The 17317-nt window shown below is 30.2% G+C and overlaps 1 protein-coding gene across 1 annotated transcript in view; it reads right to left on the minus strand.

Annotated features, from left to right (window-relative positions):
* Nucleotides 1-7954: 7954 nt before the first annotated feature.
* The window catches only part of LOC139512420 (uncharacterized), a 30891-nt gene continuing 21528 nt past the window's right edge, over nucleotides 7955-17317 (minus strand). Inside the window, exons 16-24 of the mRNA XM_071300034.1 lie at nucleotides 17090-17160; nucleotides 16019-16128; nucleotides 14643-14743; nucleotides 13185-13388; nucleotides 11979-12049; nucleotides 11426-11544; nucleotides 10894-11003; nucleotides 9526-9741; nucleotides 7955-8148 (exon numbers count right to left, since the gene is read on the minus strand). Coding sequence (XP_071156135.1) covers nucleotides 8126-8148; nucleotides 9526-9741; nucleotides 10894-11003; nucleotides 11426-11544; nucleotides 11979-12049; nucleotides 13185-13388; nucleotides 14643-14743; nucleotides 16019-16128; nucleotides 17090-17160 — 1025 coding nt within the window. The 3' untranslated portion in view covers nucleotides 7955-8125. The remainder of the gene's footprint in view (nucleotides 8149-9525; nucleotides 9742-10893; nucleotides 11004-11425; nucleotides 11545-11978; nucleotides 12050-13184; nucleotides 13389-14642; nucleotides 14744-16018; nucleotides 16129-17089; nucleotides 17161-17317) is intronic.

The following is a 17317-nucleotide window of genomic DNA, read 5'->3' on the forward strand; positions in this document are numbered from 1 at the left end:
CAAAATTATTTAGTTTTAATTTTTTTATCATTCTCCATTTAAACTGTATACTTTACAACAAAATTATTTCCATTAACCTGTGTACTTTATTCTATTTGGCGAACATATCACCGCTTATTCTATTGATTTTGTATTTACATTGTTTCATAGATCAAATCATTTATATTAATGTATTTTTTTTTTATTGATTTAAGCCATTTCAATTGATATTAATAGTGTGTCTTTTTTATGTTGTGATGTTACACAATTGTTTCAGATAAGGGCGAAGGTTAGTACCTATTAAACGTTTAAATCCGCTGCATTTGTTTGCACCCATCCTAAGTCAGGCATCTGATGTTCAGTAGTTGTCATTTGTTGATGTGGTTCATAAGTATTTTTCGTTTCTCGTTTTTTATATAGATTAGACCGTTGTCTTTCCCGCTTGAATGGTTTTAAACATATAATATTTGAAGGGCTCTTTATAGCCTGTGTTCGATGTAAGCCAAGGCTCCGTGGTAAAGACCGTACTTTGGTTTTCTTTTACAAATTGTGACTTGGATGAGAGAGTTGTCTCAATGGCACTCATATCACTTCTAATATCTATTAATTTTGGGTAATATCGAGATGCATTGCTTCTTAAATATTTTATACCCATTTGGTGATGAAATGATTAAAAACACCGTAATGATATAACGCTTATTTCATCGACGGTTATTAAACAACAAGAAAAAATAATTACAAAAATTGTGCAAACAGATTTTTATAGAACCATAAAGATGAATAAATAATTTAATTCTAAATTTCTATAAATGAAAAGAAATACAATAAGACAGATAGAAAGAATTCTTAAGAATATACTTTTTTCTAACTCCACTAATGGGAAGGAAGATTTCTTAGTTTTCATTTTTTCCAGTATTAGATAAATTGTGAAACTTTAATCGATGTTAATTCAATTAATAATTTCAAAAATATTGCTGATAATTTAGTAAAGATCAAGGACAGACATTTTTAATATGATGTATTCAATACACTTTAAATAAAACAGCAGTAGTTAAAAATGTGTGTAGTCTTTCCTATTAAGATTTCTATAAAAACTCTGAATTTAATTATATTTGTGATTTCTAAATATTACAAACAGTGACTGGCTTGGTTCAAGAGATGTCAATTTAGCTGATACATGATGGAAAACACGATCTCAAGAAAAAAATATATGTAATCAAATTGTATTCCTTGTCACCAACTCAATAAAATATTAAATTAATTCTTATTTCTGTAGCATGACATTTAGAAATTTGAACTACGATCTTATAAACCATATTTCAGAAACAATTTCCTTTTTGTTTGTTTTACTATATTTATTTTCTATTTTCAACAGGAAAATCCAATATAAAATAATTTACTCCCACACAACAAGAATTTGAAAAAGTTTATTAATCTTCAACGTCATTAGGAAAAGTTCACACCACAACTAATTTAGGGCTTGTATCCTCTAGCTGTCTATATGCCATTTATGTGTATATTAACATATAGAAAGGAAATGTGTAATACGTCAACGAGGCAGCAACCCGTTAACAAGACATTTCGGCACCCAAGTTAGCAGACATTTCGGCATCCATTTTGAACATTTCGAGATTCGGACATTTCGGAACCAAGACAATTCGGCACCTCATTTTAAAGAAATTATTTATCAGGATAAATTAAAATATTGTTGCAGTAATACCGGTATTATAATTCGAAGATAAAATATGCATTATATGCAGACGATTTGTCTGGGTATCGAACTGTCTTGAATTGCAGCAACCCACGAGGCAATCATAAATATTTTAATTAAGACATTCTAGGAGAAGAACGCATAAACAAAATGGTTGTGGATTCAGGTACATCGAATAGAAAATTACCAGTTGTGCTGTATCTAGTTACGCCAGTTGTGGTACTCTTATTAGCATTCAGTGTCATCATATAATTTGTCTATTAACATTTGCATTTCTAAAAATGGTCAGTATATTGTAAACCAATTTAAAAAACTTAGAAAAGATTCTTACTTCTGTTAAAATGCTGTTCCAGAAGTGTACAATTTCGTTTTAATGCAAATGATCACGTAGTTCGTGCAATGTAAAAATATAACACGAATGATATGATTTGTAAGAACTTTCTATCCAGACAATATATCTACATATGATGATAATTGAATGATTAATAACTTGCCAGCAGTATCTATAGACAATGGGTCACATTCAATTACTGTCAAATATTTCTCTAGAGTGCGATCAGAAATGCACGATTTGAAGGACGTATGGGTTCATATCACAAGTTTGGGCAGGACATGTAATTCGCAATTAAACAATGCTACATTTCAGATGAAGTTCAGAAAGAAAGTGTTTCATATTTGAAACTATAATATGCTATGATCTTTTTTATCTGTTGAACATTGCAATGCCTTGAAACTGTGAACATTTTTCATATATTGTTTATAGAAATTGTATTGTAGAATATAATAAGAAGCACTATAATGTGTGATCAGTACTCACCTGAACTCAAATATTATTGTTGTCTTAAAATTCTTAAATTTTCAATGTCATAATTCACAAATTGAAAAACAGTATGATTAAATTCTTAAGACTAACCTTGACTAAACAACAGTTACCTAGTACAAGTACAAGAAGATAACTCTGCTGAGAATCTATAGTTCAATGCCCTATCTTCTATTGGATAGGTGGTTTTGTTTGAGTTACCTTGATCAGAACATAATATGTAATGAATCTCTTTTAGTACTATTAGAACCTCATCAGATTGACGAAAGCACGAAAAAAATATAAATGATTTCCCAAAAACCTTGTATCATGCATATCAAAACAAGCTTAAACAAAAACACACATATAAGCTAATGTGCACACTCACAAAGTAGATGCTTTTGTATTTGATTAAGAAACGTTATTAGTCCATGGCGTACTCTAACTAAAAGTTATGTCAAGTAACACTGTATCTTTTAAGGTACGATTTCTCAAAGGTTATGTTAGCTCATAGTGTTAAATATTTTCAAACAAAAGATTAACCCTTGAAAACAATGCATTTCTTTTTCCAATTGGGTTCAATACTAAAAGGTATTATGATAAATGTTGCTAATTCAATATATCTAATATTAGGTTTGCTTTTGTATTGCATGGACCATACTCTAAGTTTCATTCCATTTATTTTCATTTGATGGACTTTTATGCGACTGTTATATAAGTGAGAGGTGTAACTAGATATGAAACCAGGTTTAATCCACCATTTTCTACATCAAATGTCTGTACCAAGTCAGCCATTCGTTTGATGTTATTGAGCTTTTGATTTTGCTATTTGATTACTGATTACGGATTTTCCGTTTTGGATTTTCCTATGAGTTCGGTATTTTAGTGTTTTTAGTTTTTTCATCAGTCTCAACTTTGAGATCCCTTGATTGTGTTTTGTAAACTCGAAATATTAGTGTTTTGTCTTTTATTAATTTGGCCATAGGTTATTCGTCTTTATCCGATTTGCTTTATTGATTTGTCTCTTTTATATTTTCCCATTTTCTTTTTTGATATTTCCCTTAATTTTCATTTTATAAAAAATATATTGGTTAATGGCTGATCTTGAATTAGCTACCAAAGGGCACAATATGTCATATCACTTGATATTACCAGTACCTCATTAGTGTGATAATGTTATGTCATTTGGTGCGATCTGAACCTCATCAGACTGACAAAAAGTACTGATTAGAAATAAATACTTAATTAAATCTTCCATATAATCCAAAAAACTTGTTTTTACATCATGCATTTCGAAATTGTTGTATTATTGATTTTGGAACAATTCACATTTATATACACCACACAAAGTGTGTGAGATCGTAAAGTCGCTCAAAAACTTGTTAATCTAAATAATCAAGATAACATGATTGACAATTGAATGCTTGACTTTCAACGGCAAATGCTAAATCTATTTTGGAGCAGATCATTTGGCACTTTTTTACGAAATTCTAAATCCGCCTAGACAAGTAACATTAAACAAAGATTTTGAAGATGCTCACACTTACAAAACGACTCTTTTCTGCATGATGGACTTATATATAATTTTGATATTTTGCTTAAGAATATATCTTTATTTAAAAAATTTGAAAGCAAATAAAAAGGCACAAAAAATCAAATTGACATAATTTGTGAGTAGAGAAAAGTTCACAAACATAAGGACTTTGTTTGTCAGCAAAGACCGTCACTGTTATGACACTTTCAATACACACCAACGTAAATTGAAACAAATATATGTTCTTTACATCATTCCAATTTGATAATCACATGTAGTCTAAAACACTTTCACTATACATTGAACACGGCTTTTACTGAACATTTTAAGATTAGTTTATTCTAATCTCCGAACAGCGCTCGATTCGATTCCGTATACTCATGTGACCTACCGAATTCAAATATCTACCTGGTTTGTAATAACATGAGCAACACAACGGGTGCTACATGTGGACCAGGATCTGATAACCCTTCTGGAGCACCTGCGATCAACCCTAGTTTTTGGTGGAATTAGTGTTGCATGGTTTATGGTTTTCTATGTTGTGTCTTTTGTACTATTGTTTGTCTGTTTTTTTTTTTTTTGTTTTTTTTTTTTGTTTTTTTAAGCCATGGCGTTTCATTTTGTCTACGATCTACGAGTTTTACTGTCTCTAAAGTAACTTTCACCCCTCTTTTAGTAAGTAAGTGTATAATTTTTTATACGATAACTATAATTGTAGTTTTTTTTTGCATTCGTAGAAATTGATAAGTTTGCTTCATGATTTGTGTTGTCGCTTAATCACAAAATACGTTAACTTTTGAAAGTTCTAATTTAACGAAAAAAAAAAACATATGTACTTATGTATTTGTGAGTTGCATCATTTACTGACAACGTTTGTGTTTACTGTCTAAGAAAGATAATCCATTTACACATAACTATACTAAACATCATACTACTATGCAATGCTTATTGTTCAGATGGATTTTATTTTGAAGCAGTAAAGTACAATATCGTTATTAAATATTAAAAAGAATAAAAAATCTAAATAATATTCTTCATATATTGAGATGCATATAGACGAAATATTTTATATGTGTTCGTAATAAAGCCTGCTTTAATTTGTGTGTTCAATACGATTCCTTTACAAATTTATAAACCCATTACCATTATAATTCTGACTAGCATTAATTTGTAGGAATTTGTATTATTACAATTTTATTTATAAGCATGTAGCCAGTGTTGAACAATTTTGTCTGATAACACATTATACAGGTGTACTAAAAGAACTTTAACCCATTCGAGCAGCACTATATTGCAGAAAACAAAACAGAAACAAAAATTGTATTCTTAATAAACAACAAAACATATATTCACTTTCATTTTAAAATTATTTGAAGAAAAAAAGTGTTCTATGTTTTGAAAAAAAAGTATTTTCTTCCTTTATTGTGTATGTTAAATCAGTGGTCGTCTTTGTAGATGACCCAATTTGTCCTGTAAATGCATTTAACGAGTTTATGAAAAGAAGGCCTGTTGATACATTGACACCAGAAAGTATGATGTATATGTCAACACTCCAAAATACTACCACTGACAGCACTCAACCACCTACGAGATCATTGTGGGTCAGTAACAACCACAAGGAAAAACAAGGTTGGTGACTTGGCGAAAACTTAAAGATGGTCTCACAGGCCGAATAGTTAAACACAGTTACTTCATAATCACATTCTAAAGTTGAAGCCACCTAGATAAAGCAGTAATGTTTAATCGATAAAAAATATAGCTATGCTTCTCTTGAACAGCAAGAAAAAAAAATTCAAACATTTTTTGAGTAACATCTATTCTGATAACCGATGATCTATAACAACTAAACATTAAAATGGTTCTAATCAGCGAGGTACATCCACTCAAAAAAAAAAAAAAATAACAATTTACATACATGTATGATGATTTACCAAATGTAATGTTGATGTAATGGTTGCCTGTATTGAAAGTTTTGTGGATAAATCTGCTATAATGGCAACTAGTAACCCTGTACAACTGATTGCTATCAATTAAGCCATAGATATGCCAAATTCTCGTGTTTGTGTTTTACCATATTAAAAACAAATGGAAATGTTTTTGAAATAAATGGTAAAAATCAAATTTGAAACTGTTATAAAACTTTTGTGATATAGTTTTGAGATCTTTCCGTTATGTAACATGATGTGTCATTAAATATATCTTCATTTGTAATTGAACTTTATTCTCCTTTCTGCAGAACTTACATATGTGATACAAAGATTACGCAGCAAACAAAATCATAAGATCTACATACAAGTCGAATTGGTATAAAATGACGACTAGCTTTTTGATGATGATTTTTATCTATTTTGGCATTTTGACATAAACTATTGTAGATCAAGAAAATAAAAATAATCCACCATAACAAGATCTCAAGAAATATCACGACAATGCAAAAATTGTCAGTTCAGATTGACTCGTTATAAAATATATTGCTCTTAAATCACGATGCTTACTCTTCATTGTGTTTGGAAAAAATATAGAAGGAATGAGAAACTGATAACAACTAAAACAATCAACAAGACAACAAATAGTTTATCAAAGCCTAAATTGTAAGTCCATTTTCTAAAAAGTTATTGTACTTGAATGACGATTTTTACCCACTTCTTTTTTTAAGTTTGGGCAAAATCATAGGATATAGAGAGCTTAAGCAGGGAAAAAATCATCAATATAACAAGATCGATAATATTAAGAGATTTAAAAAATAACCTTTTTTAAAACTTGGAAAAATATCGTCCTACTTTTAACAACGATTTAACCTGATATTGTAAAATTGATGTAAACGGGATAACTCTTGTTCAAAAATATCTTAGATTATTTATTGTTTAAATGTATGAATTTTGTGGATATTCGAATATCTTTTTTTGAATTCTTCTACAAAAAACTAAACGTTACATGATACGCAAACTCCTAGAAGACGATATTCAGCAAGACTACAAATTTCAAGTACTCGCAATACGGTTTGTATTTGTACTGGCCGACTTATAAGTCTACAATGTGGTAGATTTCATGCAGCATAGCCAGAACTAGCAGAGGAAGGCGCGACTCGGCAATATCCTTTACACAGACATGTACAGATCTTCAATGCAGTAAAACAAAAATCGAAGCGAGACCTATAAACTATTGAACCTTCAACTTATTGAAACAGATGCCACAGCAAAAATCAACAATACTATAAATAATTTATTTGCAAAAACAAATAATCCGTAAAGATGAAGGGTAAGCTAATAATGTATGCTGATTATAAACAAATTACGTCTTTTTTAAACCATATTAATTGAGTAAAAAGTACTATAAATAGTAACTGTACCTATAAAACGTATTAATCATGACAGCGTGTAGCTTAGTTCTTGGTTTATATTAAAATAAAATTGAGCTGTTTTACAATATAAAACTAAGTTTATTTATTGAATGATATCACTTCTAAAGGTAACCGTTAGGAGAGTAGTTCAGTAGTTCTTTAAAATGTAACAAATGGGGCAGATGATGATTATCCTTTTTGAGTATCTGAGCCTATACCTGGATGTTGGTAAGGTTTTGTTACTTAATGTTTGGTTACCGTGCATTTTTTGTTTTGCTGAACGTTTTTGTTTTCTTTTTCTCGATTTTTATTTGTTTATCTTCTTATCTTATATTGAAGACTGCCCAGAAACACAAAAAATGTACAGTAAATAAATAAATAAATAAAGGCATACTTGTTTAACTTTCGATTTCGAGTATACTTTATTTAGATTTTACCAGGAAAAAAAGAGTCGTAAACATTAAATGTATTCATAATCCTAATAAAATAACATATATATCACTGAAAAAAAATTGTTTCTATTTTCTTTACACGAAAACACATAATATAATGGCATGGATGCATTTACACTACAATGAATCTTAAAATAAATATCTTTAAAAAGCAAGTTTTTATTTTATAGAACTTTTCATTCAAATTGCTAGTTCTTTCAAATTGATTATTCAACATATCAGGTATTTTATATATCGTCAACAGTGTGTTAACATTGTAGATAACATACACGTATATCTGGACAAATAAAGTCTAACGATCCAATTATCGTCATAAAACTGATGAACAGTCCACTGAAAAATAAAAACACGTATCAATGAGTGATTTAACATGGTCTATACAAGCATTGTACACATCTATATGTTTGTAATCTGTCTTATCTAAATTAGCTCCATGCATAATACAATACAGTTAATTTATTCCATCCTACAAAAATCTACCCCAAAAATATATATATTAACTGTCACATGACCTACAATATTTTATATTTTTTCTATTAATCATTAATATAGTCACAATGGTTCCCCGATAGACTCATGATTTACATGTGTCATTATTTCATGGCCTGTTAAACCTGACTATGCAGTATAGGGTTTGATAATAATTGTTGTGGCTACATCTTATTATTTTCGTATCAAGGTAAAAAAAAAGTTAAATGAAAAAACAAATTACTTTAAAAAATGCTTCCTCTGTATTTGACATGTTTTGAAACTTAGCTTCCAGATTGTTTGCTCATCAAATGTAAATATTAGATGTTTTAATAAAACATTGAATGCTTCTTTTTGTGATTTGTTTTGGTGTAGAAACGTTGACTTAGACATATATGTATGAATCGTGATAATGGAAGTGCATTATAATCATAACGTGTGTACATTGCACGTTATTACATCCCTTCACAATTACAAAACAAAATATTCAATATTAATAAGACCGAAATATAATTTGGTAAACAATTAAATCTCCAGCTGTATCAAAGTTAGTACACATGTTCCCTATGATATGATCTTTTTAACTGTAATGCCAAATTGAGGATTGGACAACAATTGCACGGTCCACAAAACATAGAAAAAAAAGATAGTTCAAGTGGATCATCTGTGTACCATGGACACATTCCTGTTTAGTTTGTTGGCTTTTTTACTTTCAACAAGTGAAACTGCGAGCTACTGCTCATTGATGATACCCCGCCGCAAGTGGATAATTTTAATAGTGTAAAAATATGCAAGTGTTCGGTAAACAGGAAGTTGTTGAGTGATGAATCTGAAAAGGCATCACACGGTATAGCTGACATATATAAACCTTGAAACCAAATTTCAGAAATCCTTGTATTGTAGTTCCTGTGAAAAATGTGACGAAAAATATTCATCGGACGGACGGACTGACGGGCTGATGGAATGATGGACTGGTGGACTGATGAACTGAAGGACTGATGGACTGATGGACAGACTGATGGACAGACTGATGGACAGACAGAGGTCAAACAGTATACCCTCCCCCTTTTTGAAAGCGGAGGTATAAATATATTTGCAACATTTTTTCTGTTTCTTGGAATTCTTGTGCAAAGTGGACGTTGATTGTTTCAAATACAATATTCGACAAATGACAAAAATAATCTAGTCCTTAAAATTCATTGTACCATAGGACAGTATGTTTTTGTAATATGTTATACTGACCTTCGTGTTTTACTTCAATCATGACATTTCTGTCTACACATGCTAGGTCCACAAATCTTAAAACACTAGCTTTAGTCTCAGGTGTCATAGATTGAGTTCTTGATAGAATTGACAGACGTTTTCCTTTTTCACTACATTGGCCATCCTCTTCAATATCTGTACATATGTATGTTACCATGGTATTATCGTAGTCAGTAAACAGTATTTTAAATGGATCTAAAATATAATAATTTGTCTTGATTACGGACTATTATTATTTTTTTTCATTCCTTACCTTTATTCTAGTTACTCTTTGACATACTTGTCGCGATACAGGCTTTTTGAACTGACACCAGGTCAATCAATCAATCAACCAATCAATCAACCAATCAATCAATCAATCAATCAATCAATCAATAACTCTTTAACATTGCTAGTCCTTTCCTGCTAGAGTTCTTGTCTTGAAGTATAGTTATACTCAATTGTTTCTTGTTAGTTTTTTTTATATATATATATATATATATGTATTTACCCTACTGTTACTTAATAATAGCAATATTAAGTGGTATGACGCTAAAGACCGATATTTTACCTACTTTATTATTTTGAAAAAAACATACTTTTATCTAGAAATTTTGGACATGCGTAGAGGCAATGAAAATCGAAATATGAAAGAAACTGATAACGTCTGTATTTGGAATAATCGAGTCCATCTATAAATTATATCAGTATTTAAGGACATACGATAGATCAATGTGTATTTTCTTAAAAATTTTCACATAAAGTCGATTAAACATGCAATTTCCTATCGTTAATTATCCATTTTTAGATGGTGACGTTCCATTGTCACCATCTTACGGTGTTTATATATCTCAACTTGTACGATTCGCTCGTGTATGTAACAATGTTTTAGATTTTAACGAGAGAAATTTATGTATTACTGAAAAATTATTACACCAGGGTTTTCGATATCACAAACTAGTCAAAACATTTACTAAATTTTATCATCGGTATAAGGAGATCATTCGTAAATATAGCTCAACATGCAGCCTTCTTATGTCCCAAGTCAATAGCCTCTGGCATTTGTTAGTCTTGTATTATTTTAACTTTTAGTTTCTTGTGTACAATTTGGAGTTTAGTATGGTGTTCATTATCACTGAACTAGTATATATTTGTTTAGGGGCCAGCTAAAGGACGCCTCCTGGTGCGAGAATTTCTCGTTGCACTGAAGACCTGTTGGTGACCTTCTGCTGTTGTCTGCTCTATGGTCGGGTTGTTGTCTCTTTGACACATTCCCCATTTCCATTTTCAATTTCAACATTACAAAAAACCTTTCCCTTTGCAATTCCTATCACAAACATTACTGAATATATAATAATAAAAACTTACGGAATCCTGGTTTACTGAACTTAGAAAGCACTGTGGCTAAGAAATCACCATGACTATTTCGTCTCTTCATGTTAGTATAATATGGTGGCTGAACGCATGTTCCATCTGACCTTTTATTAATAATTGCTTGCAGTTAAGTATTGCAGTTCAAACTTTATACCATGCCCATATTGTCGAAAAGCTTTCTTATTTCTTTGAATGCAGGACAAATACAAATAACATATTAAAGAGCATTCCTGATTCTCAGCCTTGTGTCTTTTTTTTCTTTATCAAACCCATTTTGTAAAATAACATTATGTATTAAAACCTTAAAATTGTCACTAAGCAACCAAGAAATTTTCAACATTATACCCGAAGAATCTCTTTATTTAAAAGAAACAGTATACTAGTGATTGGATTACACTATGTTTCTGACTTTATATTTCCATTTGTTGTATTATAGTTATCAAAGGTACCAGGCTTATAATATGCACATTGTCTATTTGGGATGCTATTTTGTGAAGAGATATAACTTTACTCGAATAAAACTTACTGCAATTTAGTAATCCTAAGATTGATATGTCCATCTTCATCTAAGCTGAACTTTAATGTAGCGGAATCACTAGTATTAAACTTGTTCATATTCCTAATATCATACCATAAACCTAAAATCTAAAGAAGCAATTGTCCTCATTTAATCAGTACAATTTGTAAAATGATAAACCTTTGCTACTCAGAATAAACCACTCCTAAATCAAAAATAGTGTTATTTAAATCTATTAAATGTAACATGTTTAAAAGCACGTTAAAATTTTTTGTCTATATACACTAAAAAAAATGAAAAAGGGAGATTTCTCGACGTATGGCTACTTCAATAATGAGATGTTAGTTTTAAATGTATTCTATTTTTTTCATAAGATTTTCCAGTGAGATTAGCAAAACTTTTTCAAATATGATTATGGAACTTACGATGCACCTTTTAATAAGTATGATTTGTCGATTTCAAATTAACATTTCTATAAGGATATACTTAACGATGGTAAGGAACTTATGTTTATTCTTAATCCTAGGCAAAAACTAAATATACTGATCAGCTTTATTTCTACCTTTCGAATATCAATATTTTCCACTGCGGGTATGTCATCAATTAGACAACTTTGGTCCTTTTCACAATGATCTAAAATAAAGAATTACAAGTAAAATTCATAATATGTTTTAATATACCGGTATTCAAATACGTCTTTTAAACGTTTGAATGTGTCGGAGTGTTAATTTTATTTCATGATTGCATTATCCATTACTTTAAACCTGTACATGTACCAAGATGAGTAATCTATTCATAAGACAGACCTTATTATTGGGAAGCTATTCTTACATCTTTTATTCGTCAATTTAAAATCAAGTCTTCCTGAGGTAAATCGTGAATAAAAACAAAAAAGATATTATCGCCTTTTTTGTATCTTAATGTAAAGAAAAAGAACTGCATTCACTTTGAAGACATACATTTCAACTTTATCGACATCACACCATATGTTAATGTGCAACAAAGATATCAAGCTTCATTAATTAAATATAACATTATAAAAAACATTCAAAACGTTTTTAGGCGGACACTTTTCTATGGGGATGTAGAATTGAAAAAAGATTTTTTTATATATCATGAAAATACAGAATATTTTATACTAATCAAGGAATACTCCCGGTTACCAGCGGACTACCAACATCGGTATCGACATAATGCTAAATTACAAATAACAATTAATAAATTGGGTGCGTAATAAGGGCTTTTCTAGATTTATCTTTTTTTCAGGTACGTGTTCAGAAGTTATTAATCAGACATGACATGCACATACAGACAGAGAGACATACGGACTGATGGAAATACAGAGTTATTCCCGTAATGTTCAATTGTTTACTTTGTTTCCTTGTATCTTTTTTAAGAACACCTTTCCATGGGTGATTTATATAAACTACCTACAAATAAGATCGTATTGTTTTAACAATGTCTTTGAAACTGAGATGCTATGCTAATACGTTTGATAAAGTGATCTAGTGATGATAGATATCCCTGCTATCCCTGCTCGTGGCGTAGTTTTTGAACGACAAAATATCAATGTTAAAATCAAACTTAAACTCTATATTCAGGATATTATGATGAGAAGAATACAAGCTTATCCATCATGTCCATAGCAAGAATAGTTAATGATAATTTAGGTATTTTCAGATTATTTAAATCAATTAATAGAAACAGTAAAACATATTAATTACAATAATTAAAGGCTTGTCAATATGGTAATAATATTCGTACTTACCTGTAATTTGTGTTAGGTTCGTGGATAGATCTCCACATGGTAATTTGAGTTTTGCTTCTAATAACGAACGTCCCATTGAATCAAGAGTTTGTGTTCTACTGAGTATACTGACTCTGTACTGCAAACATTCACCCTGTATAGTCTCATCTGCACACAGGTATAACACTGCCACTTGGTAATCGGTGTAAATTATTTTACCTGTAACTGTAAAAAAACATGTTGTACTTAAACTATTTTTGAAAAAAAAACTCACTAGTGTTCGTAATGTTTTTCATGGTAGGCCAGCCGCGAATTCGATTACATAAAATTCATTTGTTAGAATTATAATCAAAACAGATTGAAGCCTTAATCAAACATTGTAATTTAAGAGCCTTGAAAAAATAAACAAAAAAAAAATAAAATTATTATCATCTATTACTGGAGGTAGAAAAACATTCGTGTACAGAAAATGACTGTTAATAATATTTCATGTCAACATGAGTGCTGACAATAAGACTCCCTGAAATGTGTAACTTTTGAAAAATTGTTTTCGTTTCCCCTTAATACATTGAAAAGAACTGTTTAACATCATATACGAGAAAAAAACAAAATGAATGCAATTAATCATCTACGTACCAATATATAATGCATATCGCGGACGTTTTTGCCTTGATGTTTAATTATAGTATATTCAACATCACATTTTACAAATATAGATTTTACATTTTTACGAGTAGCATACGAGTTTTTATTCTAGAAATATAAACGTATGTCATACTATCAGACTAATCTAAAATTCAAAAGAAAAAGTCAGAAATTATTTGGAGTTTTTTTTTAAATGCGAATGATAATTCACATTACCCCAACTGCATTTGGCAAAACATTTTGGAATTTTTGGTCCTTAATGCTCTTCAACTTCGTACTTTGTTTGGCCTCTTATTTTTTTTTATTCGGGCGTCACTGGTGAGTCATAAATCAGGAATATGACAGTTGTTGTCAAATGGTTTGATGTGTTCAATATTTTTGTGATTTTACTTTTTTGTAGACGAAATGCGCGTCTGACGCAATTACAAAATTTCTATCGTAGTATCTATGATGAGTTAATCGTCGTCAGAATTTGCTTTAAAAAATTCCTTAATTAATCACTATTTTACACGGTCTTTTTAAAAACAAACAATAATAAATGCCACCAATAAATTCTGAATTTACACTACTCTCAGTGTTTTTAAATTCAATCAATATATTTTGCATCTTCTTTAGATTTTAAAACAAGTACTTATTTAAACATAATACTTATCTTGAAACTTCTAGTTTCCAATCCTATATTCTATATATAAAAAAGAAGATGTGGTATGATTGCCAATGAGACAAATCTCAACAAGAGACATAATGACACAGACATGAACAACTATAAGTAGTATATATGTTATATATGTATTATTCTATAATAAGTGTTAAACAATGTAAATGTCTACTTACAGTATCCTCTATTGTTGTGGTTTTGAAATGAGATTAAAATCTCCCCATTATTGTTATGCAAAACACCAGTTCCAGTGTTTGTGAAAAGCGAGGTGCATAATCTGCCAAAAAAATAAACATTTATTTTATTACTTATGTTATGTTTGTAAACTGTTATCCATCGTAATAAACTATGAATATGAATTGTTTTATTAACAACCTTTTTAAACATATTTTATATATATTTGATCAATATGATATAATTTTTAACAAAACAATAATTTGCCAGTATTTACAGGTTCAAAAATCAAGATTGGACCGTGTTATTTGCAATATTGTTGACAAAACATATGAGTGTGGTCCGATTTGTTTGGATTTGATAAAGAAATATTCCATGCCTTCTGTACTGTCGGTTGATATATATTTGCACTATTAAGTTCCTCGAATAACATGGGTATTATGATAATTTACACAATGTGCTGTATTAAATGTTTGGTGTACTTAATGCTCAGATATATTAATCGAAACATTGCGCAAAAAAACTTAAAGATTGAAATGCTTCATTTACTGGATCATTTTCAACTCTTCACGTTTTATTCAGAGTTCGGAGTAAAAGTTTGAAGTGGTCCTATTATCATTTGAATGTATTTCGATTTTGATCAGAATGCAACTTCTGTAGTCTATGGTGTTTGTGCAAGAACCAAACAAATGCAAATTACACTTCAAGAATATGGCACGTTCGAAGCTTTTCTTGATTTACCTTAATCAAGAACGCTCAAACGTAATATTTTTCAAACCAGGAATGTATAAAACCTTTAAAATGTAGAAAGTCAATAGAGGCCTAGGTTAAATTTGACCTAGAGAGTTTGAACCTTAGTTTCTAATTATTCTGAATTCATCAAAGGAGAATTTTTAAAAACGTTACTTTATAAATAATGTTAGCATTGAAGCGATGATCAGATAATACCCCGAAAACTAGCAGTCATTCTAAAGGAGTATCAGATTAGTATTAATAAATAAAAACAAAACTTGATAAATTTGGTACGGCCTAAACGATTCTCTGTATTTATCTTCTTCGATGTCTTTTTAGAATGTAGTCAAAGCTATCTTAGATAAAATTGAATAATACATTTACAACAATGTCGATATATTAAATGTTAAATGTCACCGTATAATCCAAAGTATTTCGACATGTCTGTGTTCTCGAGAGATTTGCAAGAAACGTGACCATATGGAATTTTGACGACCACCCTAATCGTATGCTCTAGAAGTGTTTCTTTCAATTGATACCAAAATTAGCTGTGTGTTAAATAGGTGCATTAAGAGTTTTTTTCTCAAATCGGCGCTCGCCTAATAAGTATGTTTGAATACATTTTGATGTCAAAACAAGATTTTACCCGTCCTTTCGTCCAAAGCCTTCCGTTATGAGAATATCTTCATGTAGCCTCATATCAAATCGATGAAGCATAGGGTTTGTACCAGCAATCACATACCAGCTACCTGCCATCTTAAACACAATCATACAAAATAAATGTGGTTCAATCGTATTTTGTAAAATATATCGAATTGATGACAAACGAACTCTGTCATTACGTTATAACCAAATAGATTAAAATCAGCGCAGCTACTCATCACATGAATCTTAAGATGGGTTTTCAAGGTATATAAAAAAGTCTTTTTCTTTTTTATTACTTATTTTTTCTTTCAAAATTCCCAAATTCGCTTATTGATCGTGGCTACTTTCAGAGTCTATCAAAGAATGTGTTGAATGATTGAAATTGTTTTTCTGACAAGTTTTGGAATATCATTGTTATCAGGTCATTGTCTACAGCTTATTTTCTACTTCATTTAAACAATGTCAGGTTGTTGTCAATGATAGGTACAAATTATTCAAGATACCAGTTTTATAAATTTCTACTCAAGACGTGCGATTTGTCTGTACAATTTTCTCAGTGACGCTCAAAAACACAAACTCATAGAAAACCAATGTACAAGTAAATGCAGTAACAGTAGTATACCGCTCTTCAAAAGTCATAAATCGATTGAAAGAACACAAATCCGGGTTACAAACTAAAAACGAGGGAAAACATCAACTATAAGACTATAACAAGAAAATAACAGGACACAGAAGTGTAACAAAAAACAAACAACGATGCAACATGCATAGAAACGAACTATTAGCTAACAAATGTCATATTCCTGACTAGGTACAGTACACCTAAAGAAAAAAGGGTGGGTTGAACCTGATTTTGTGGTAAACACCATCTTACTGACTGTATAATTCAACCCTCACAAACAGACACTTAACACTCAACAAAATATTTCCTTTCATGTAAGTACTGATGCACTTTCCACTCACCTACAGGTATTGATATATGGCGTCAACCCATTAAATGAAACTAAACAATTGATAAATAACTGGTTTAAACACAATTCTGAGTTTTGACCAGAGTTTACATTATCCTTACCTGTTTAAAACTGACAACTTTCTGTGCAGGAATGTCCTTTACATTGCAGTACCCAGGATTTATTCCATGATCTAGACGTCACATTTAATATATAAATCATATATAAATAACTTCACAAAATTACTTTGATTACACACTTCTTTGTTACTTTGAATTCATAACTTACTATCTTGTTCGACGTTCATAAGAAACTAAATATCCAAGCTACTATCAAATATTTGCAACATA

Source organism: Mytilus edulis, chromosome 2 (assembly GCF_963676685.1).
Source record: "Mytilus edulis chromosome 2, xbMytEdul2.2, whole genome shotgun sequence".
Classification (NCBI taxonomy): domain Eukaryota; kingdom Metazoa; phylum Mollusca; class Bivalvia; order Mytilida; family Mytilidae; genus Mytilus; species Mytilus edulis.